Below are 24,612 nucleotides of genomic sequence, written 5' to 3'. Positions count from 1 at the left end.
TATAAAACAGCACGTTTTATATTGGCGAGTTATTTTGATGGAATGGCGATGTCCGATATTTAACTTTATCGCCAATATCGGTGGATACCGATACGATGCTGATAATATCGTGCATCCCTAAAAGACATCATCGGATGAACTGTAAAAAAAAATAAAATAAGGCAAAGTAGAAAAATCATGACCGACTGAACCTCATGCAGACGCTGTAACGTGGCTGGATCTGGCTTCGGGGTAATGCCAAGAAATCAAAACTTCTGTGTGATTCTGTGCAAGAAACAACAAACAGTTTAGAAAAATGTGGCCTTTTGGAGTCTCAGTGTTTCCCTTCTGCATCCAGATGCTTGGATGTGAACAGCGAACAGATGTTCTCGTCTCAGTGAGTCCACCCAGTTCTCATGCCAGGAGGGTTGTTCACAAACAGCCGTTCCCGTCCTGTTGTATCAGTGCCCCTCCCCCCCTTGTCAGTAAAGTCCTGCACGTGGATAAGGTTGGATTCTGAAAATGGCGAGGTTCTTTACTGAGGTTCGTTGAGCAACGACCAGTTTTTCAAAGGCACCGTTCTGTACATTGGTTTGTGCGTGTGTGTGGGTGTGTTAACGTGGGCCGCACACGAGCACATGCATACACGGAGAAGTAAAACCGGTCCACGAAGTCGATTCCATCCACTGGTGTCAGCCCACAAGGCATCACCATGACAACTAAGGCAAAAAAAATCTCCTGACATAAAAACAAAGCATCCTTTTTTTTTTTTGTTTGTCTGATTTGCTTCTTTGCTTAAACCAACTTTCTCACAATAAGCATTAGTGATAATAATCTCTATTCAATAAATTATCTTTACTGTACAGTTAATTTGCTTGCACAGATCTGCAACAAGGGGAAGCAGTTTTTAAAATAAAGCTATTGACAGTGAGTTTCTGCTGTGTCCTAATCTGAACAAAGTCCCTGCAGAGCAACACAGAGGTGGACAAACAGCAACAGTATTTTTCCCTTTGCTGTACAGAAATTAAACTTATAACATATAGCAAAAAAAAAAAAAAAAAAAGCTGAAGCATAATTTAAAAAATTGGAAAAATTAGAATCAAAGAAACATAGTAAAAAAAAGTTTGTTTCCAGCAAAGGCAAGAGAAAATGTTTCTTTTTCTGTTCCTCCTTGTGTTCGTGGAGTCAATACGTCTGAGAACAGCAGGTAGAAGGTCGTTCCTGATTTCAAAGGAACTGGGCCATCCGAGTCTGGCTCTCACTGTGCTCCTTCTTCATCCACGTAGGTTGAGGGAAACCATCCAATCTGCAACATGAAAAGGTAATCATCAGAGACAAAGGCATGCTAATAGACTTTATTCTTGTGCCTTTCTGCACAGAGCTCACACAGACAGAAACAAACGGTGAAGTCAACCTTAATTAGACATTAAGGCCACATTTATCCACACTAATTCGACAAGATGGTTTTTTTTTTTTTTAAACATAAAAAGCTTCATTCCAGTTCTTTTCCTGCTGTTGCTAGGCAACAATTTCTATAACTTTTTAGAATAGCAAAATAAGGACTGAACCTGCAGCGATAGTAAGAAAGCCATATTTATAGCCACACCTGCTTAGATCTGTAGGTTTGAGATAGTCATAATATCACCTGATTAGGAGTCTACATACCTAAATTTGATTCAAATAATAAAATGAGCGGAATAAGATCTAAATAGTGAATTTAGTTTTTGAGATGAGTGTTTTTCTGGAAGGGAATTGAACAGGTTTTTGGTGCAATATATTAAAGTGGGTAGTTAAGTTAATTTTTGCTTGTCCCAGGCAGCACAGAGTAACGGACCTTGGCAAGTGGACGGAGCAATTTCTTTCATGACCAGGAGCAATGGAGGAACTAGGGGGTGGTCAGTGGTGGCCATGGCCACCATAGATTAATCTTCAGCCACCTCCAACATTTGAGGAAACTATACTTTTAAGCGGGCAGCATGGTGGCGCAGTTGGCAGAGCTGCCACCTCTCAGCGAGCAGGTCACCCCGGATCAAACCCCGGCCCGGAGGCCTTTCTGGGTGGAATTTGCATGTTCTCTCCGTGCATGCGAGGATTTTCCCCGGGTATTTCAGTTACCTCCCACAGACCAAAAACATGCATGTTAGGCTGACTGGTAACTCTAAATTGTTCCTAGGTGTGAAAGAGAAAGTGAATGGTTGTCTCTATGTATCCCTGTGATGGACTGGAGACCTGTCCAGGGTGTCCCTGCCTCTTGCATAGTGATGGCTGGACATGGGCACCAGTGACCCCTGCAACCCGAAAAAGAATAAGCGGGAAAAAATAATGGATGGATGGATATACTTTTAAGCATTACAAAAACTAGAACTCATAGTTCCCTCAAATGATAGGGGGTGGTTGGTTTACACATATGGTGGTCGCCATCTTAGACTTTGACTTGGCAGCCCAATTTTCAATAGAGACCTTCTTATTCAGCCACACACCAAAATGGAAGTTGGAACCTCGATTATTTTTCAAGTTATGCTCACAACATGGACAGATGGACAAAGGGTAGTTCCAATCTCCCCTCTTTGCATCCCAATGGGAGACATTGAGAAACTTGAAGCTGGTGCACTTCAAACAAATGAACAGTCAGTTACAGGCAAGGGGAACCAATATTGCTGTGTGGAATTTTGTTGTTGTTGGAAAAAGAGCTGCCAAAAAGGTTTTCGTTGGCTTTACTTTAGATAAGATGGGCATCCAATGTACAGTGGGAGGATGTGTTCATTCTTCCAAGGTGAAGACTTTGTAGAGCCACTTTCTGCAGCAGATGCTGCACCAAGTCTTTTCAAGTAGATCTCTACTAGCTTAGCTCAATTAAACACTGGAACTTTTTGGTAAATGGACTGTACTTATAAAGTGCCTTTCTATCATTTCTACACAAAGCCCTTTACACTACAATCTGTGTCCTCATTTACCCATTCATACAGCACTCTACTAGATCTATACAATGCTAATTGAACAAATCATTCTAAAGAGACTAATCAGTGCTTTATCACATTCATACACCGATGGGACACACATCGAAGGCAATGAGGGGTTCAGTGTCTTGCCCAGGGACACTTCGGCATGTGACTGTTGGTGGATTTGAACCATAAACTCTTGTATTGGAGGACGACTGCTCTAACCACTCAGCCTCAGCCGCCAAAGTGATCCAGCTTCTTCTACTTGGATTAGCACTGGTTGTGAAAAGCAATCTTTAAATCACGCCAAAGATTTGCCATTGGACTGAGGTCTAGGTCATTTTGAGACATTTAGTTGGTTCTCTTTAAGCCATTGGATTGTTTCAACAGTGTTCAGGGTCATTTTTCTGGAGTATGGTCAACCTATGTCCAAGTCTCAAACCTCAAGAAGAATCTAACAAGTTCCTTTCAAGAATATCTCTATATTTGCTTTAATCTTTGATCGAAAACATCCCCACAACATGATGCTGCCACCATCATGTTTCCCTGTAGAAATGATGTTCTCATTGTTAGAGATATTAGGTTTGTTCCAGACATGGTAAATGGACTGCACTTCTATAGCATCCTTCTACAGTATCTTATCCAAATACTCAAAGCACTTTACACTACAATCTTTACCCTCATTTACCCATTCTTACAGCCCTCTACTTTATCTCTACAAGACTAATAAGTGCTTTAGATCACATTCATACATCGATGGGACACACATAGGAGGCAATGAGGGGTTCAGTGTCTTACCCAGGGACACTTCAGCATGTGACTGCTGGTGGAATCGAACACCCAACTCTCCCATTGGAGGACGACTGCTCTAACCACTCAGCCACAGCCGCCCCCATGCTGTTCTTGATGGCCTAAAATTTAAGTTTGGTCTCATCTGACCACAGATCGCATTCTTCACAATTGAGGAGTCTCCATAATGGATCTGGCAATTTCCAAACTGTCTGCCTTGATTTGTTTTCTTTAATCCGTGTCTTTTTCCCGCCACTCTTGCAAGAAGCCCAGCTCTGTGCAGCTTCCAGTGGTCCTGTCGACAGACCTGTCCATCTCTACAAAAGCTGTTCAGATCCAGCAGGATTATTTTTGGCCTCCTGGGGTTTCCTCTGATTAATGTTTTACTTGTCTGGTTTTTGAGGTTGGTGGATGACAATCTCTTGACCAATTTGCAGGGGTGGCATACGCTTTCCATTTTCTAATAATAGTTTTATTTGTGGCTGAATGTTTAGGATTTGAGTTTATTTTACAACATAACCTGATCTGCACATCGCTGTAACTTTGTCTCTGACCTGTGTGGAGAGGACCTTGATCTCCATTCTGTCTCTTGCTTGGTGTTAACCTGATCTACTTAGAGTTATTGCACTGGTGTTAACTCTGAAGGCGAATATACGTGTACATGCTTTTATTAAAGTTTGGTATACCTTTTAATATATTTTTATAAAGGTAATATTTTTCCTCCATTTAACTTCAGTTATCTTGGGTATTTTGTGCAAGTCCATAACTAAAAATAAAATTGTATATATCATTTAAATTCCAGGTCAATGAAACAAATATAAAGGAGGGGTCAATAGTTATGCAATTCACTGTGGGTTATCTCCCAAACACCCTTTCCAAACATAGCATGTAACATATTAATGGCTTTGTATATTTGTTAAAGTGCTAAGTGTTAAATTTGCTTTTGCATTAAAGTTTCCTGTAGCTTCTTTGCACCAAATGGATCTCAAGCATATGTTTAAACCTTTAATGCTGTATGAAATACTGCACAGCTGCTCCAGGGATCCAACATGAACATGGCCGTGTGGCGTATAGATAAGTAGTTAGTTCAGACCCGAGTTGGCAATAATGAAGGTGATGACAGCAGAAGCAGGAAATGATTATCAGAGTTCAGTTCGTTGACTGCTCTGGGGAAAAAAAAAAAAAAAAAGCTGCTTTCTAGCCTTAAGGTGTGGGCTGAGAAAGCCCTTGTGGCACCTGCCATATGGTGGAAGTGCAAAGAGCTGACGAGGGAGAGCTGAGCTTCAGCTTTCTTCAAGCAGATTTTGAAGATGTCTTCCAGTTTGGACAACGGGAGGCTGATCATTTTCGGTGATGTATTTATGGGTCTCTGGAGGCTACAGTGTAGTTTGCATACCAAGCTGTGATCTGGTGCGTTCGAACGCTCTAAGCAGCACAGTTGCAGCAGAGCAGCTTGAGAAGCTTTACAGATGGGGTTAGACTTATTTTATGCACCATTAGCCAATAAAGCCCCAGTTGGTTTGAAGAAATAACGTTTAAATCTGACTAGACTGATAAGCTAACTGCTAGTTTGAGTGGAGAAAGAACAAAGTCGAGTCCTTGAGCAACTTCAATCATTAAAAACATATAAAGTACAGGATTTTATATATTTATGTCAATGTCAGTTTAGAAAGTCAGAGATATTCAGGCAAATATGCGATATTCTGGTAATGGATGTCCCACGATGCATCAGATTAATACAATATGATACGAATGCTGCAATTTATGAAGAAAGAAAGAAATAATGTGTGAATGAGAGAATGGACTAACAAATAAAGGAATGGATGAAAGAATGGACGAATGAAAGAAACAACAAAAAAACAGACGAACAAATGAAAGAAAGCAAGAATGGATGAAAGAAAGAATGGACAAAAAAAACCCAGATGAAATAAAGAAAGAATGGATGAAAAAAAGAACAGACAAAAGAAAGAAAGAACGAAAGAAAGAATGGATGAAAGAATGAAAGAACGGATGAAAGAAAGAAAAAAGAACAGATGAAAGAAACGGCCACAAATACAATAAAAATTGTGATAAAAGATGATAATTAAAACAGAACAGTAGAACAAACTGATTTACAAAACACTTATAGTTTTGACGAACAAAGAAAATCGATTCACTTTGGTTTTAGTGGTCTTACTCAAATTAGCTGTTAGCTTGTTACCATAATTAGGTCAGAATTAAACTATTCTGACCAGAGTAGAGAAATAAACTAAACTAAAGAAAGAAAATAAATATAATAATAAAGTTAAAAGCTTTTTTGTTGAAGTTCCCGAATAAGTTAGAAGCAGCGGTGGAAACTGTGCGATAAAGCCAAACTTATAACACATTTGACCCTCAACGTTAGAACAAAGAGCAGAACTAAAAGTGGATCCACTTTGTGCGTCTCCACAGGAACACTTCATGCCGATTAAATTCACAGCTTTACAGGGAACATTCCTGAAATAAAAGCTGACATCACATCCAGTTTTACAGCCAGAGTATTGAACGGGCATATCTCCAAGCAGCCAGGTTCTCCCTCGTTTCTTCCCCGGTGCTGCTTCAGGCTTTTTCTTTTTTAACTGTTCAATTTACTCCAACCTGTTCTTAGACTTTCTTCTCCACACTTACTCTCCCGTTGGCCTCTCCTTTCCACCAGCCCTGGTCTCCGCCAATCTTGCTGTAGATTTTGACGATGTCTCCTTCTCGCAAGGACAGCTCTCTCATGTCCCGTGCTGCGAAGTTATACCGGGCCACTGCGGTGCTGACCACCCGAGGAGTAAACACTGGAAATGCAATGAGTGGGAGCTCAGTCTTTTCAGTTCAAGATACAATACACTGACAGGGCAAGTAAGATATAAGTGGCCGTGTCTACAACAATTGTAAAACATGGTAAATGGTAAATGGACTGTACTTCTATAGCGCATTTCTATCTAGTCAAGATACTCAAAGTACTTTACAATGCAACCTGTGCCCCCAATTACGCATCTACACAGCACTCTACTACATCTCTACAAAGCTAATCTGAATCTGTAGAGACTAATCAGTGCTTTGTCCTTTAGGAACGTTTCCCCCTCTGACACACCTGAATCAGTGATTTAATTTAGGGATGCACAATATTGGATTTTTGGCCGATATCTGACATGCCGATATGTTAAAATTTATGTGGCCGATAATCGATATCAATACCGATTTTTTTTTCCCTAGACCTACTTAAAGAGACTACATAGCTTTCTCTTCTGTGGAACTAAAACACTATATGGTCTTTGTCAGTTTGACCTGCTACCAAATGCAGATGCCAAAAAGGGGGCTGGGAATGATGTAACACTTCAACTTGGTTTATGTTTAATGTCAAATTTATTCATGACATATACTCTCTCTAACACAACGACAACACTCGAACAGTGCAAGTTTGTAAATTTTCACAAATCTAAACCTGTTCACAAGCGACAAGCACTAAGTAGTAGTGCATTAATAGATATACTTGACAGTTTCTTAAATTAAAAATTAACTTAAAACAGAAACCTTTTATATCGGTGAGTTTTTTTTTATGGGATGGACGATGTCCGATATTTAACGTTATCGCTAATATCGGCCGATACCAATACCATGCTGATAATATTGTGCATCCCTAATTTAATTACTTCCTCAAGTTCTGCAAAAGTCTGTTGATCACCCATTCATTCAAACAAGCTGTGTCAAAGCAAGGAAACAACTAAAACATGCAGGATGGTGTTCCACAAGGACCACTGTTGGGAACCACTGCTTTAGACAACATTCATACACTGATGGACACACATTGGAGGCAATGAGGGGTTCAGTGTCTAGACCAGGGACGCTTCAACTTGTGACAGCTGGTGGAATCAGACCCCCAACTCTGGAGGATGACTGCTCTAACCACTCAGCCACAGCTGCCCACAAGTAATACAAAGAGTAATACAGAGGGAATGAGGTGATCAACAAAACACGCTGTAGACACAAACTGACAACAAATGATTCCATCTTAGGAGGGAAAATTGGTTTCCTTTATTTAATTGAACGAGTAAATGTCATCCTGGGTGAAATAGGAATCTTAATGAAAAGAAGAAAATAATGAGGCTGGGGGAACACATGCTTATTAGGTCATCTCAGGCGCAAGCTAACAAACAGAAGCGTGAAAAGAAGGCAGACATCAGTACCTGACCAGAAGGGAGCTGAAGTCGGGGGAGAGGAGAAGTTGAGGCCTTGTGGACTGAGGAAGGAGAAATTGTATGAGGCGCAGGTTGCTGCTGAGAGGAGGAAAAAGAGAAAGAAACAATGGAGGAAATATAGCTGCGAGATGTTTAAGGTGCATGCAGGGCTAAAGCAAGAGCAGCAGCGTTACAAAACAGCAATTAGCCAAACATAATTTGTCCAAAAAAGGGTACTTCAATTTAGAGCCTGGCCGATATATCGGCAGGGGTGATATTTTAGGATGATATAGGCGATTGGGTACATATCGGTATCGGTGATAATTAGCCCATTATGCACTGGTATAAAACCTTCTAGGACGACTGATTCAAGACTTCTAGAGATAAAACCGGTTTAAAAGTAGCTGTTTTTTGGGGGTGGACAAAGCTCAAAACTTTTCAGTCATTATATCAGTTATAGGCATCAAGCCTCACCCCCCACCCCCAATATTGATATCGGCGATAGACAAAACTTCCATATCAGCCGGGGTCTACTTCAATTAAAAGACTAGCATTTTTTTATTTCTTGCAGATCGCCCGCCTCCTTTCATGCCATAGAGTTTAAGACTAATATAGTAGTTTATGTTAAGAAATAAAGAGTTGCCGTTTTGGTAAAACCTTGAACATATTATGCATGAGCTCATGCGTCATTGTAAAAGGTCACTCTCAGAGTACATGTTGTGAATGACTCTCAGCGACTACCACTCAAGAGTTTCAACCTGGTATCAGTAGAATTAACAGTTACATGTTTTTTGTCTTTTATAAGGTTAGTTGGTGGTATCCCTCATGAATAGGTTGGCTCCAAAAGTTATTTAAAATTTGTTTACTGGTTCATAAGAAAGTTTGTTAAACACACACCACCTTTAAATATCAATCACCTTTGCCTTTTATGGCGTGCAATATAGGTGTCAGTTTGGCATTGTAATATGCTTAATTTATGTCTCTCTTTCTTCTTTATTGCAAGAATACTTATTTTTAAAAGATAATGTAAAGAATGGTCCAAACCAACCTGCAAAAACCAAGAATCTGTTTTAGTTTCTGTAAGTTTTTGCACAATAAACAAGTGTTCGGCATGTTTTTTTTAGGGTTTTCTTTTGGCAGCTAAAGTTTCAGACAACCTGATGTGGCCATTAATCTTTTTGTAATCTCACATTGTAACTCAGATCTCGGTACAATTTAATGAGGTCAACAAATGAGCTTTCAGAGGTAAAAATAAGAAGCAGATTTCACCGACCATTGGTACTGCCAGCCTCAAACAAACCCACTTGCGAACAAGATGATAGATTCTGGTGTTTGCTAATTTTTACAGAGATCACAGCTGCTTCCATCATAACAGCTGTAAGAATACCATGCTGTGCACGGTCAAGCTCAAGATCTTTTTCCTCCAAATAAAGCCAAAGCAATAGGGAAACAGCAAGCAGATGGAACAAAGACAGCAGTGCAGAGAGACGGCCAGTATTCACACAGTCTAATGAACAGAGAGGGCAGCCGGCTCCACAATCCTCTGAGTTCAGCTGCCTTCCTTCCTTTAGCCCTCTGTCTCATTTAACTGCTGTGCTGTTCTGCTCCCCTCTGGCCTCTCTCGATTCCTTCACACATTACTCCAGAACAGACTAGCAAAGACAAACAAAGTAGGAGGTAGTCTTATATTTTACCATACCGTTCTATTATTCACAGCCGTGATGATTGAAGATTGAATTTTTAGTCTGCACAAGCAAACAATCATTTTAAAGTCGAATTAATGATTTCATACAAGGACAGTGTGGACTCTTTGTGCACAAAAACATCCAAACATCTATTTCTCTATCATTTGTCCAAATCGTTGGTTGCATACTGTAACCCCAGATTCTTTGAGTATAAGTGCAACCCTTTAAGGATATCGCTAGTGGGTTTACCCCTTGCACACAGCACAGTACTGAAAACTCCAGTCCACGCCCACCTGCTGGGTGGGCTCCACCCCGGTCTGTATAAATTGCTCTGAGACCGGGGATCGAGCCCTTTTTTTCTTCAGACAGCAAGCACTTAAGAAAACTAACCTAAAGAACAAAAGATGTGCAGCGCCTGTGTCCAGCCTGCAGGACGGGGTACATCTTCAGCTCTGACCTGCACGCCCTCTGCGAAGAATGCCTCGGAGCAGAACACGCAGGTCAACCCTTGACACCGCAGGCTTCCTGCCCGTCCTGCAAGCTTTTCCCGATTGAGGAGAAGCAACACCAGGCAGCCATCTTTGCTTCAGGTGAAGAGTATTTCTTGCTTCCAGAGAGATACCCGCTGGATAAGGCCCTTAATTTTTTCAACGCGGAGCAGGATTTGGACGTTTCCGCCACCGACGAGGAGTCAGTTAGCAGCTTAGCACCACTCCTCCCAGACAGGCAGGCTGAAGACAGAGCTGCCTTCGAGAAGTGGACACTCAGGCATCTCAATGTCAGTGACAACGCTCCTCCCAGCGATCGGTGCTCTTGTACATACTTTGTCCGAAATCATCCAGAGGGTGGCGAACGCTAAAGGTCTGACTGTGCCAGAGCCGCTGGCTCTGCTGCCTCCAGAGTACTTGGCGGGAAAATTTGCCACCCTACACTCTGGCCACTGAGACCCAATCTGGCCTCGGTTCCCAGCCGTGACGACGTACCTATCTGGAGCAGCAGCCAATCCATTGAAGCTGAGGGCGCCTGTGCCCACCAATCACCCACCATCATGAAGGTAGAAGGAATCACCTTCGCGGCCCAGAACGTTGAACTATGGCCCGTTCCCTCGTCCCCCAACGATCAGCTCACAGCCAGACTGACCGAGTGCACCAGTGCACGTCTCAGACTGTTGCAGTGACCAACAATATGGGCTTGCTAGTTTTCAGCATAAAAAAAAAAAAAACTAAGGAGCTGGATCTCCCACCAGAGGACCGAGAGAAGTCCTACAATATTGCAGATACCATTTTTGAACTTGGGGTGGGGCCCACACAGCAGGTGGGCGTGGACTTAAGTTAGACTTAAGAGCCAGTTCATAAGGCAGCAGATCAACCAAGGAGGCATATTTACTGGTAAATGTATCACCTTTTGGATTTATCGTCCAGTTCTAGTGAGGGATTTGGAAGTCAAAATAAAAATCTGCTGTGAATTCTCCAGCATGAATGTTGTCCTTGAAGAAGTGGTCTGTCCTTTTAGTTGTAGGGTGTTTTCAAACCTGATAGTCCGGTAGACTCGGTTCAATTGGGGACCAGAATTCAGAACATTTGTTTAAATTTTCAGCTGGAGTGGTTCTCATTCACACTGCACTGAGTCAATCGAGCCAAACTGTTCCCTCCCCCTCACCTGTGGTGGCGCTGCACCAAGAACTACTGAAGGAAACAACACAAAAACCTCTAAAGAAGACACTTCTTCTTCTTCTTCTTCTTCTGGAAATAAAAACAAATTGAGTGGAGTCAAATTTGAGCAGTTTTAGGATTTCCGTTTTGTCTGTGGCTCATGTGTCAAACATTTTTCGACAATGGACTCAGCGTGAGCGGAAGATGAGGCAGAAGACCATGGAGAATGTTGTTTTTCACACAAGGCAGCTGACGTATGAAGTAAGAGAAATGCACGTTTTGTTTGCCCTGCGCTGTAGTCCACTTCCTGCTTTTGGAGCGGTCTCCGGTCCGCTTGCATTCCCACTGCATTCGAACCGCGCTAAAGTTCACTCCAACCGAACCGAAAACTAGGTTTTTAGGGGGACCAGAGTTCGCTTTGTTGGTCCTTATCAGAGATTGATTGCGCATTCACACCTCCCCAAACAAACCGGACTTTCTACATAAACGGAATAGAGTTCGATTAAAGCGGATTAAACAGGACTGGTGTGAATGCACCCGTAGTCTCACCGTTTTCAGCACAGAGAACTCAAAATGCTGTAGTTAATATGCCAGGCCTGTAAGTGGCGCTGTAGTGCTGCCACAGAAATACTCCAAAAGCAAGAAACAAGGTATGGAGCATAATAAACCAACGAACTGTTAGCACAAGTAAAAGGAGACAAGGATTGTAAATGAATTAATGTAAATTAGAGTAAATTCTTTACGCAGGTGTCAAGTCTTTTCAAACAATTCCTGTTTGCCATGTTTTTTTTTTGTTTTTTTAAGTATATCTGATGTGTATCATTGTTTTTCTTAAACATTTTGTCCTTAAATTATTTGGTGTATTTTGGGAGTCAATGACAAAGAATATGTCTCATAATTTGATGCCAACTGTATCAGCTGGTGTTTTTAACAGAAACAGATGGAAGCCATCAGAGACGTTTACCTGGTGAGCGCGTACTCGTCCGACTTAGCAAACGTTCTCTCGTCTTGTAGGGATACCTTAACGTGGTATCTAGCAGCTTGAAGCTTTCCTTCAGCGAATGGGACTGATAGTACTCCACCAGCTCCTGTTGCAGCATACAGCATCAAGTGTCAGCTTGGAAACAAACATTTCAGCTCTTTGTTTCAGCAGTTCAGTAAAGTTGTCGTCTCACCAGAAGACTCTCAAACTTCTTTGCTTCGGTGATGTGAATCCAGTTGTCCTTTTCTGTGACTTTTATGTGTTTTACCTCCTCATTAAATCTGGAAAACCAAACCAAGAGATGAAAAAGTGATTTATATATATAAAAAAGGATGTTTTGTAGGTTACTGACACAAAATGTTGAGCTTTTATTCCTGTTTGCTTTTAGAGTAATGTGTCCCAGCTGTGCAAAGGTATATTTTGTACATATTATGAACTGGACTAAAATAAAGCCCTTTAAAAAAAATGTTTCAAGTTAAAACTGTCAGATTTGTTTACTTTGCAGAAGAGGTTGGTCCCTATAGAGCTTTTGCACCTGTGTGGAAGCTTTGAATGCAAATGTGCAAACGCACTCCTTCTCCCAATTCATCACAAAACGACAGCTCCAGTATGAGCGAGAACACGATTTATCTTTGGGATTCACTCTTTCAGAGAAGAGGCACAAAAAAAAAGACTGAATTAAAAAAAAGGAAATTACTAAGTGGTAATTAAAAGATGCTCTGCTAAAGCTGCCTGAAGTTTTATGTGATTAAAAAAAAATCAAAAAAAATCCTATGACAGTATATACACATATACCGTACATAAAAATATGTATACATATATATAAATATATATATATACATGTACACACAGAATATATATATACTGATATACACAGGCAGCATGACGGTTCAATGGTTAACACTGTTGCTTCACGGCAAGAAGGTCCTGGGTTCGGTTTGAAACCTCATGTATATTTACACACATCTATCTATCATCTATCTATCATCTATCTATCTATCTATCTATCATCTATCTATCTATCTATCATCTATCTATCTATCTATCTATCATCTATCTATCTATCATCTATCTATCTATCTATCATCTATCTATCTATCTATCAATCTATCAATCTATCTATCTATCTATCTATATATATCTATATATAGATATATATATAGATATATATATATGTGTGTGTGTGTTAGCTTTTCATGACATTTTCCCATCCTAACACGAAAGACTCACTTGATGCTGATGGCGAACCTCTCCGCCTCGGCTGTCCTCTCCCTGATAAGGTACGTCCCGCTGCAGTGGGACTTTAAAAGGTTGTCCGCCTGCTGGCGCTCCATGTTGCCTGCAAACCTTCAGAGAAAATGGCAAATTAAAGCTCTGACCTCCAAGACTAGAACACCCCAGTTAAGAGCTTCGTAAATACGCAACATAAAACAACCGTGTTGGCTTTAATCTTTTCCTCGAGGCTCGGCCTGCTTTAAATCAAACCAGTGCATTAAGTGCGATGAACACTAAGCTAATTACAGGACGGTAACCTTGGGTTAATGGCAGCGCTGCGCTCGGACGCTTTAGTCTTACCAAGGATATCCAAAGTAGTCTGACTCCCGTGAGGACTGCCGGCTGGTCAATGACTGGAAGGGCTGTCACAGACAACACACACATCACTGCGTTAAAACTTTTAATTTGGAGAGGATTTGCTTACCTCGCAGACGGTAAAATGAAACGACTGAACAAAATAATAATAATAATTAAGGTGCAACACTCTTTGCATGCCCTTATAGGATTTTTTCATGAACCTTGTAATTAATGTTAGCAGGTTTTCATGCAGCATTGGCAAACCTCAGGTGATCTGTTCGCACTTCAAGTATGTGTTGAGGATGACTCTCAGGCACTACCTCGCCAAATTTTAGCTTGATGTCTGCAAAACTGACAGAGCTATAGCCACATCGGCGCTAGATAAGGTCAGTTAGTTGCTGCTGCAGCTTAAACCAGGATGACTCCAAAATTCAATCAGCTGTTGACGTGCATCTAATGATGACTTTCTGAAAGTTTCATTAAAATCTGTCACGTAGTTCAAGAGATATTTTGCTAACAGACAAGCAGGGTTGATGGTAGCAAAACAGCTGAATATCTTTTGATGATGATTCACAGCTACTACCACAGTAAATATTAGCTTAATATACACAGAACTGGCTGTTATTGTCAATATTGCTTAACCGTGGCGGCCATTTTGAAAATGGTTGACTCCAGTAGCTGATCAGTTGTAGATCATCATCCAGTGATTGCATTCTCAGAACTTCGTTCAAATTTGCCCACTGGCTCATGAGATATTTTGCGAACGCTAAATACCAATTATCCCACACGAACAGACTGGGGCATAAACACTGTTGCCTTCACTGGCCAGTGGGGAAAAAAAAGCCTTCGAGGTAAAGCAAACTTTCATAAATGCACTTCTGCTGCGTGTGGAGAACCGACCTTTGGGTCCAAGCAAGGCTTTACACACGAGCTGGGGAAGAAGCCACTCTTTTGTGTCTGGATCAGCTTCCCCTGGAATGAAAAGACATGAGAACTCAGTGGAGCTACAGCTGTGGCCAAAAAAAAATGCTTCTATGTGAAATGATAAATAAGTTAAATTAATTAATGGTATTATGATGTGTTGTTTTAATCCATGAGAAAGCTGCAATTTTTGGATATAACCGTGGCGCTTTGGCGCCCTCTCGTGGTACTACATGAAACTGTGGAAAACTATAGAAGCAGCAGCTTTTGCATTATTTAAAAAAAAAAAAAAATGACAGTAAAACAGCAGCAGCTAAAAAGATTCAACTTGCTCCAACTTCATACTAATGTGTGATGATGGTTTATATAAAAAAAAAGAGAGGAGCACATCTGTCCAGATGACTCCTCAGCTTCAGCCTCAATGTCTGCAGCCTGAAGCCGTTGATTCTGTGCACAGCGCGCCCTTTGACATCGCAGAGAGATTAAACTGCTGCTCCGTCGAGGGACAACCGAGTGGAATAGCTAAGATAAATATACGGCATTAGAAAGTTGCCTTAAGTCACTCTGAGAGGATCCAGCCACGATAGTGCTACTAAATGTCAACGATTCAGCACAAAGACCCCGCAGCGACTAGTGTCACATGCACACTAATCATTTATAACAGTGCAGGTCTGCAGGTAATATTTAAGTAGAAAACAATCACATCGCTAATGAAGTCTGCAACTTGCTGTAAGACATGGAGTATTGTCATTCCTGACATTTTAAAAATCAGACTTTATTATTATAAAATAAATCTGACCAGAAACCGGTTTGCTTCATGTGACAGCAACTTTTATTTTATTTTATTAATATCTAACATTGGCTGAGGAACAGCTATTTGATCGTTTGCAGATGTAAATTTTAGAGCCTGGCTGATATATCGGTAGGGTCGATAATTCTGGCTGATATAGGCATCTATGGAAATATCAGTATCGCAATAAGGGTCCCATTATCGACCAGTACAAGCACTTATAAAATTATATACCATTATACTGCTATATATTTAACCACTTATGCATACCTAGCATTATACAATTCAGGGCGCCTCACCCTGCCTATCAAACTGACCCCCCGCCCCCACCCCCGCCCGTCGACAACTGCCAGCACTGACTTAGAGCTAAGCTAGCAGCGTGCAGTACAGATGCACTAGCTAAAATGCTAGAAGTAGCGCTCCTAGTCCTTCACGCTGAGCCGTGACAAACTTTTGGTACAAACAACTCACAACACAGACGTGTCTCAGTCCACAATCCTGCAGACACGGCATCAATCTGACTGTCAATCTCACGCTCCATTCTTCCCTCGATCGTGACTCTAACCCCGAGATACTTGAACTCCTCCACTTGAGGCAGAACCTCACCCTCGACCTGAAGAGAGTCGCCTACCCCTCCCAACATCGGTATCAACAACAGTCAAAATTTCCACTTCGGCCGGGCTCTAGTAACTTTAGTGACCGCTTTCTGCAAGTTTTCTTCTAAAATCTGTTCAGTGTTTCTGGGATATTTTGCTGACAGTACAAACACATGGACAAAGACATTATCGCTGCCCTGTTGTCTTTGACAGCAGGTGATAAAAACACGGAACTATTTTAGTCTAATTCCCGTCCCAGCCAGTTTTTATCTCGGTTATGTCCTCTCACTTTAATCTGCACACAATCTGAAGACATGAAACCACAAGCTTGGGTTTTATTTGATGCTTCTTGTGCATGCTAATGACTTCCTGTGGCTTGGCATCCTCACAAAAACAACTCGACTTCGGGATACAACAAATGTGATAATGAGCTTTGGAGGTGCTGCAGGCTGGATTCTGGATTTTAAGCACAGTGTAAAAGCTACAGAATCTTTTCAGACTTCTTCTATTCAAATTATAACGTCACTGGAGGCGACTACGATACCTCCCACCACGGGGAGTCTGGATCTCCCTTTAGCAGCTCGATAACGTCTCCCGTTTGGAAACAGAGAGGCGTCTTTCCTGGAGGTATTTGTGTGCCGTGGTAGTTCCTCACCGCCACCATCTTTGGTCCTGGAAGCACAGTTTGCAGAGGTAAGAAGGAGCAACAGCTTGTTTGGTAAAAAGGGTCATTTTGCTCCTATCAATCTGAAGATATAGAAGTCTTAGACATAAAAAACATCAAAGACAAACTGGGTTTTCTGATTTTTTTCTTGCAAGTTAACCTTTAATTCTAATAATCCGACTAAAAGCAAAAATATTACCCAGTTTCTCTTTGGCGTTGCTCATTTTCTCAACACCAAATATTTATCTTTAACATTCTATGCACTAAGCTCTTAGTGTCAAATCAGATGTATCCACTAGATGGCAGGAGAGAGTTGTTCTTCTCCCACCGCTGCTGCAGACCATTAAATAAATACATTAATAAAAAATAAAAATAATCTGACAGAAAATCTGGAACCATCTTAAAGTTTTAGTGTTCTTACCGGGTGACAATCCAGGCTCCTGTAAAAAACAACACAAGTAATCAGATTACATCTGTTGGTTAAGGCATCATGAACGTTGCTGGACAGATCTACTCACCAGATCCAGTGGATCTGAAACAAGACACAAAAACACAGAAAACTGACGTTAAATCTCCAGAGAAAGATTTTAATGTAAAGACTATTTCTGAATGGATTATAGCTGAGGGCAAATGTATAAACAGTTTGGTCTTAATTTCCTCTAATTCAGTCTCAAATCGATGCTTTTAGCTCTACGAGCTCAAGAGTCGTCAGATTAAAGTTCAGTATTTGAAGATCTTTTAACACTAAAGAGTCAGAGTTTAGACTCAGACATGGGACGGACCGTTAAAGCAAAAATAAAATAAAATACATTTTAATTGAATTTGTCTGGAAATCTTTTTTAATATTCACATGGATCTACGCAGTGTGGAATGCACGTACAGCGGTCCCTCGATACTTCGTGGTTCATTTATCGCAGACTCGCTCCATCGCAGATTTTCAAAATAAGATTGGATATGACACACAGTTGGCTGATTGATGGATGAGCCGCACGATCGGCATGGAATTTTTATTTACAATAAATTATTTTAAACGATTTAGCACCTGCTGCACCTTTGTGCAGCCCACACTGCAGGAGAAACTCCCTGCTGCAGCTGATCAGCTGTTCACCATGCAGAATAGAGAAGTGGGCGTGGCCAAGAGCACTTGCAGTTTGCAAAGAGCAGAGGAGGCAGAGCTGAAATCATGACATTTTGTGTCTTTTACAGCATTTAGAGTTTAGAAACATTGTTTAGAATATTGCAAGAGAGTGGGAAGGGTTTAAAAGGCCTTTTATATATCTATATATCTATATATATATAGATATATATATAATGTATTTAGAAAAATAATAAAATAAACTACTACTTACTAATTGTACTCTTATTCCTACTTTGCGGTTTACTACTGTATTTCGACAGCAGCTCACCCGGGATCATAGTTTACGCTTTATAATTCTTTCAAAATAAACTACAATGGCAGAAAAAAGATGGTGGGACACTTTGAGGTGGTGTTTTTTTTTTGTAGTTGTGGTGGTGTTTCATCATAAAAGCAAATAAAAATGAAGAGTTCTTTAAATTTACCCATTTAAACTGAAATTTCAAAATAAAAAAATCTCTGCCTCACTCAGACTCAGCTGTAGGTGACAGAATTCAATAAGAGAAAATATAATTTGTTTTTAAATAGACCGTGATGAAGCCTGTGGAATATCATCTGGAGCTTTAAAAAATGATTTTAACAACATTTGTTTAATTTAAGAATACGTGAATGCGAGTTTTACCTGCACAGTTTCCATAAAACATTACACAACTTGTTTATTTTATTGCATCAAATTTGTCAGGGTGGGTCAAAAACAGCAGCTGTTTCATCTTCAAAAGTTACAAAGTGAAAAGTTGTACGCATCTAAAAAAAAAAAAAACATTAAAAATGCCAAATACAAAATAAAAGTCTCCCCATTTTCTTTATTTTCTTTCAAATTACAAACCCCAAAATAAACCAAATGTCCTTGCTGTCTGAAGCGTCCTGAGATGAACGCAGCCTGTAAATCTGTGTGCACTCATGTTTGGGTCTAAACTCGTAGCTGCACTCCCTGAACTCAAACACTTTGCGGACGACACGTCGTTCTACAAAGGAAACACCTACTGATTTTACAGATGGTGATCACTTCCAGACACTCTTTGTGAGCTCCTGTCCCACAGCGAGAGCAGTAGTAGCCCTGATAGAAAATACCCCTGGAGAAAACACACACACACACACACACACACACACACACACAGAGAGAGAGAGCGGTAATGCAAACAGGAAGTGTCTCAGACGCACATTAACATCCTGGAAGAACAAAACACTGCTTGTTCTTACAATCTCTAAACGTGGCTGCAAACCTTTTATCATTTTTACCGATTAATACGTTCAAACCCCAAATTTAATTTGCTTCGTTTAAGCCGGTGCGGTCCAGAGGTGGGTTTGTTGTGGCCGGTGCAGGCAGAGCACGCTGCCACGTGGAATAGCAGGCCCCATAAATCACGACGAGCTCCACAGAGGACGCAGCGCTAATTAGCATCTAGCTCGCCAGTCCCTGCCTCCACTGGCTCTGTGAATTTAGGTCAGCAGAGCTGTGGAACATGCGGGTCAGTACACAGAGTGGAGCCGAGCCGGCTTACTGTAATAGAGGTGATCCGTGGCGGCGGCGGCGGGTTATCCCCGCTGCAGTCGAGCAATTGTCCAACGTGAGAGGGAAGCAGAAACGTATCAGTCACATTAAAGACTGATAAAGTTGGAGTATTTTAGACAAAATAAACAAGCTGCTAAATAATATCTGCATCACTTTTCAGTTTTTTACATCTTTAGGCCTTTGTATATACATTTTTTTTTTACCTTTATATAACATTAAATTAATACAAGATTTAATCACTTACTACAAAATAACATCTACTTAAAGACACGGTTCAGATCTGTGGAAGTAGAGGTCAGAATGATTGACATCTGTCGTCAGTAACTCTTTGAACAGCATCCGTTTGGAGAAATAGACTTAAATTCTGAGTAGAACAACAAATTTACGGTTAGCCTGAGCAGAGCCAAGACTGAGATTTGATGACAACTTAAAGCAAATTTAATCTTAAAATTTGCAGCACTTTGTTCTAATTCTGTTTAATGAACGTACACTTTCATATTACACAATAATCCCAATAAAAATGATGATTTCCAAGCCAGAAGTGCTGCTATTATTTGTGCTTGCACCTAATCCTAAAATGTAAATAACCGTGGGACGCAAAGCTGTCAGTGATGAGGTTGGGTTATGGAATGAATTGTTTTTAATTTTGTAAATTGGTTCCAACAGAAAAATTCTGTTTAGTTTGTTGTTTAGAATAAGTCATCAAGCTCTGCTTGACATTAAAAAGCTGAATTCAGTGTATTATTAAAAATACAGTAACAAACCAATCAGTATTATTTAAATTGATACTTAGACATTTTGCATTACTGTCGATTAGTTTTCTCCTAATGAAAGGGGGTGCACTCTTCTAGCACAAACAAGAGTCACTTTATTTACCAGAACATCTAGAGGTCACCGATAAAAGAAAAGGCTGCAGATTTCGTCACCACTGGATGGTGCACGGCTCCACGTTTTCCCTTGATTCCAGGCTAAGCTAAAGAAAAAGGCTTTTGGAAGTGGCAACGTTTGTAGAAACAAGACTCCATAAAGCCTTAAGCTCATCTGTGAGCACATTGAAACAACAAAGTGTAGACAATCGTTCATGCTCCCTGGAATACTCAAACACAACAGCTATTAGAAGCTGAACAAACGAGCACAGGATGTGTTTCATGTCTTTACCTTAAGAGCATCTTGCAGGCTCGACAGTTGGTGTTCTTTTCAAACGTGTGCATCTGGAAGTTGTGCTGGTTGGCGGTCGCTCTCTCTGGCTTGATGTTGGACCTAAACAAAAAGAGTTGACTGTCTCACTTCAGCTACAAACGACGAGACATTTAACGAGCGTTTAAATATCACGATGCTGCTCAATAATCCAGGTAGAAAAATCTAACAAAGCTGAAACGTTTCGTCTTTTATCCAGAAGACTTCTTCAGCCTGAGGAGCTGCAGCAAACTCAGTCTTATAAATAGCAACTTCTCATAGTGGATCAACCAGTTTGTTGGTGACGTCCAGAACTAGAAGTTCACATGATGAAGGAGGACCATCAGCTTAACGACAGATCGTTAGTGCCCTGATGGCCGCTTGCTGTTCACAGAGGGCTGAGTGATGCTAGCAATAGTGTTTCCTCCTAGATAACTTGCCATGGCAGGGCGTTCTCGTCTGTGATTATTGTCGAGGGGGGGGGGACATGTCTGAGCTGCGCGTTGTTTGTACCAACAGTTTTTGAGTGGGGGTGGGGGTTCAGCATGAGGGAAGAGGTAGCGTGAGCCCTTTAGTAGCATTTTAGCTACCGCGCCTGTATTGGGCGCTGCTAGCTTAGCGTTATGTCAGTGCCGGGGGGTGGAGTTCGGGTTTGGTAGACAGGGCGCTTGGTTCTGCTGACAGGACGGGGTGCCCTGCTTGTATAACGGTAGGATAAACACTGCAATAACAGCAGTGTTGGGCAGAGCGTCACATGCGGCTGCAGTCTCAGGCATCCCCGTCTACGGACGGCTGAACCGAAATGTAATTTCATTGTGCTCCTGTGCAATGACAATAAAGGTTGATTCTGATTGTACGAAGGTGACAGTTGGACACTGTTTAATGATGGACGGTTTCTCTTCACAAAGATGGCCTCCTTCCCTCCTCTCTCAAATTATCGTTCCTCTCTATCCAGGATGTGAACATATTCATCCCTGAAATAGTGACCTCTGGCCTGCAGATGAGTGTAGACCGCAGAGTCCTGGCCTGATGATGTTGCTCTTCTGTGCTGGGCCATCCTTTCGGCTAGTAGCGGTTTGGTTTCCCCGATGTAAGACTGACCACAGCCCACAACGTATTTAAATATGTTTTCATTTGGATTTCCAGAAAAGCTCTTTGCTGCAATTTAACTGTATTACTTCCCTAAAAGTAGACTTCCTAAAAGTAATCATACTTACATGGCCATTTCAAACTGCTCCATCCACTTCCTCTTTGTTTCCTCAGTTTTACAAAAGAACTGGTAGCCTTGCTTCCCTTGCAGATGGATCAGGTAAAAACCATAAGACCACTAAAGGATTGTAGAAGAGATAACAGTGACAGAGAGAGATACGTGAACAGAAGCTTGTGATAACAGCACTTTAATGAGTTTTGGCACTCTGAGTAAAACCACATTCAGTTCAAAACTCAAAACGATCACTGCATGCTTTATAATGCATCTGAGCAAAAGTCTGCAGAGCCAGATGGAGCTGCAAGCTATATGTACAATCACAGCATGACACCCAAAGAACACCACATCCAAGGAAAAAGCCTCAATGAGAAGATGAGGTAAATTAAGGGGTCACTTGGGCTTACCATTTTTCCACTCGACTGGTAAGCATGCAAAACAAAAAAAAGACACCAGAGAAAGACCCCATTACACATGCAAACATGGATAACACATGCAGATTCAAAACAGAGGAGCCAGGTTAGACTGGTGGCACAGTAACTGCACTATGGTTTCATGAATCCTAAATGACATTTCTTGCATTTACACCGTCTCTGAAGCACGGACGAGCACAACGCACGTTTGGCACTTCAATGCATACATTCTGAATTTGGAATTACCATCAACAAGATCCTTCAGCTCAAGGGCAACATTTCTAATGACGGTACAGGCTATTTAATCCTGTACAGTGGCAGAGCTACCCTCACAGGGACTTCACAGTGGAAGAAACGGTTCTCCTCAGTCCCATTTTGAGCCAAACACAAGCAAGGCACTTTACCTTTTTCATGTCTCTGTTGTTCATGAGGTCATCTGACATTTTATACGATTGCAGTTCGATAATCTCTTTTAGCTCGTAGCTATAGCCTCTCCTCTTGCACACAATGACCACTTTATCAAACAGGAAAATATACCTGAGGACACAGAAAAAAACCATTCAGATCTGACAAAATGCTGCAAATAATTTAGGTTTATATTCCTACCTAAACGGACTCACCGGTCTTGTTTTGTTCTGTTGACAATGGAGCACACCTTGAGCTCTCCGTCAATCTTTGGTCGGCCAAATTCCTCCAGTTTCACCGGCTGCTTCGGTCATAAAAACATTCAACGTCAATCTATTGCATTCTGCAACTTTATCTATCAGAAACTGAGAATGAACCCCCATCTCACCCTATCCACGGCATCTTCCTCTACCACTCAACCTCTCCAGGCTCTCTTCCACCTGCTCCCTACTCTCACTATAGATCACTGTCAATGGGGACTCCTGTCTGACCTCATCTGTCTACCTGTCCATCACCACTTCAGACAAAAATTATCTCAAATGACCTATTAAGACATTAATTGAAACTAGTTGGGGGGGGGGGGGGGTGACAGAGAAACTCATAATACATACAAGATTTTCTATCGAACTTTGGAATTCACTGATTTTTTTCAGCGTCTCGTTGTCCCTCTTGACCTCATTGATGTACATGGCCAGGTCCTGAAAGCGTGAAGCAAACATGGTTTGCAAGTCACAATCTTTATAAACACAACATATTTATATTTAATAACTCAAGAGTTCTTAAGTATTTTTTTTTTTTCTAAAGGCACCAACCTGCATGGCCTCCAAAGCTTCTTTGAGCTGTTGCCTCTCAGGTCGGTCTGTTGAGTGACTTAAAAGCTCCTGCAAAAGGACAGTGATATCATTATGTCATCCAAAACACAACAATTTTCATTCATTCAACCTTTATTTAGACGGGTAAATCCCATTGAGCCTCGAGGACTCATTTACAAGAGAGACCTGATTACAACAATCATACTGTATTCTGTGTATTTTTTATTTAAAGTGGAGAAAATGATAAAAGCTATTTATATTTTTAACAAAAGCCCATACCCTACACAACTAATCCATGTGAAACAAAACGTATTGGAATGCAGGGTGCAAATAGTGTGTGTGTGTGTGTGTGGGGGGGGGGGGGGGTTGAGAAAATTAAATAGTTGCTCTTACTGTGATTACAAATGTGACATTGATGTGGTCAAAAACAAGTTGCTGCTAAGCCATCAGACTCTGGTATAAAAGACACAGGATGTGGAGCAGAACATGACTAGCTTCTATAACAATGTGTTGTCTCTACTTCCTGTTCTCCTCATTTCAGCCAATCAATGGCAAACAAGTTCTCTCTCTTATTAAAGTGTTTTATTTTATGCTCGCTTTTAGCTCATAGCCGAGAAGTTCTGACACCATGCCAATATGAAGATCAAATCAGTTCAATCTGGAGTAATTTAATATAATAATAAACACGCTTCGTTATGATTTCAGAGCCCATTCACCAGTCAGTGTAACTGAAATAATTAAATGTTTATTATTCTGGGTCCCTAAGGATCATTTTAATTTGAAAGGAGCCATTATTGAGAAGTGAACACCAAGATGCTTTTGGACACAAAAAATGCCTCAAAACAAAACAATTGGTTAGGCCAGGTTTGAAAACGGAGCTTTCCCAAAGAACCAGTTATGCTCATTTAACATTCAATTCACATTCAAAAACACATTTCAATACTAACTCACTGGTAGTCTTCAAAAACAAGAGTTTTCTTTCTCATGTAGAAGATGAGAGATGGATGGATGGATGGATGGATGGATGGGTGGATGGATGGATGAATTGGTGGATAAATGGATTGGTAGATGGATGGATGAATGGATTGGAGGATGGATTGGTGGATGGATGGCTGGATGGATAGATAGGTGGGTTGATGAATTGATACATGGATTGGAGGAGGGATTGGTGGATGGATAGATGGATAAATGGATGGATGGG

General features: G+C 41.0%; 1 protein-coding gene across 1 annotated transcript in view; it reads right to left on the bottom strand.

Moving 5' to 3' along the window:
• Positions 1–1,237: 1,237 nt before the first annotated feature.
• The window catches only part of vav2 (vav 2 guanine nucleotide exchange factor), a 231,569-nt gene continuing 208,194 nt past the window's right edge, over positions 1,238–24,612 (bottom strand). Inside the window, exons 11-27 of the mRNA XM_037692064.1 lie at positions 23,412–23,480; positions 23,211–23,297; positions 22,815–22,903; positions 22,599–22,731; positions 21,795–21,904; positions 20,560–20,661; positions 18,873–18,961; positions 17,272–17,285; positions 17,175–17,193; positions 16,634–16,761; positions 14,683–14,754; positions 13,786–13,847; positions 13,441–13,557; positions 12,404–12,491; positions 12,193–12,316; positions 6,354–6,508; positions 1,238–1,285 (exon numbers count right to left, since the gene is read on the bottom strand). Of these exons, the coding sequence (XP_037547992.1) occupies positions 1,238–1,285; positions 6,354–6,508; positions 12,193–12,316; positions 12,404–12,491; positions 13,441–13,557; positions 13,786–13,847; positions 14,683–14,754; positions 16,634–16,761; positions 17,175–17,193; positions 17,272–17,285; positions 18,873–18,961; positions 20,560–20,661; positions 21,795–21,904; positions 22,599–22,731; positions 22,815–22,903; positions 23,211–23,297; positions 23,412–23,480 (1,506 nt within the window). The remainder of the gene's footprint in view (positions 1,286–6,353; positions 6,509–12,192; positions 12,317–12,403; positions 12,492–13,440; positions 13,558–13,785; positions 13,848–14,682; positions 14,755–16,633; positions 16,762–17,174; positions 17,194–17,271; positions 17,286–18,872; positions 18,962–20,559; positions 20,662–21,794; positions 21,905–22,598; positions 22,732–22,814; positions 22,904–23,210; positions 23,298–23,411; positions 23,481–24,612) is intronic.

Source organism: Nematolebias whitei, chromosome 18, assembly GCF_014905685.2.
Source record: "Nematolebias whitei isolate Nwh7 chromosome 18, NemWhi1, whole genome shotgun sequence".
Taxonomy (NCBI): domain Eukaryota; kingdom Metazoa; phylum Chordata; class Actinopteri; order Cyprinodontiformes; family Rivulidae; genus Nematolebias; species Nematolebias whitei.
Note: the sequence above shows the minus strand (reverse complement) of the source record. Positions and strands in the feature narration are given on the sequence as shown.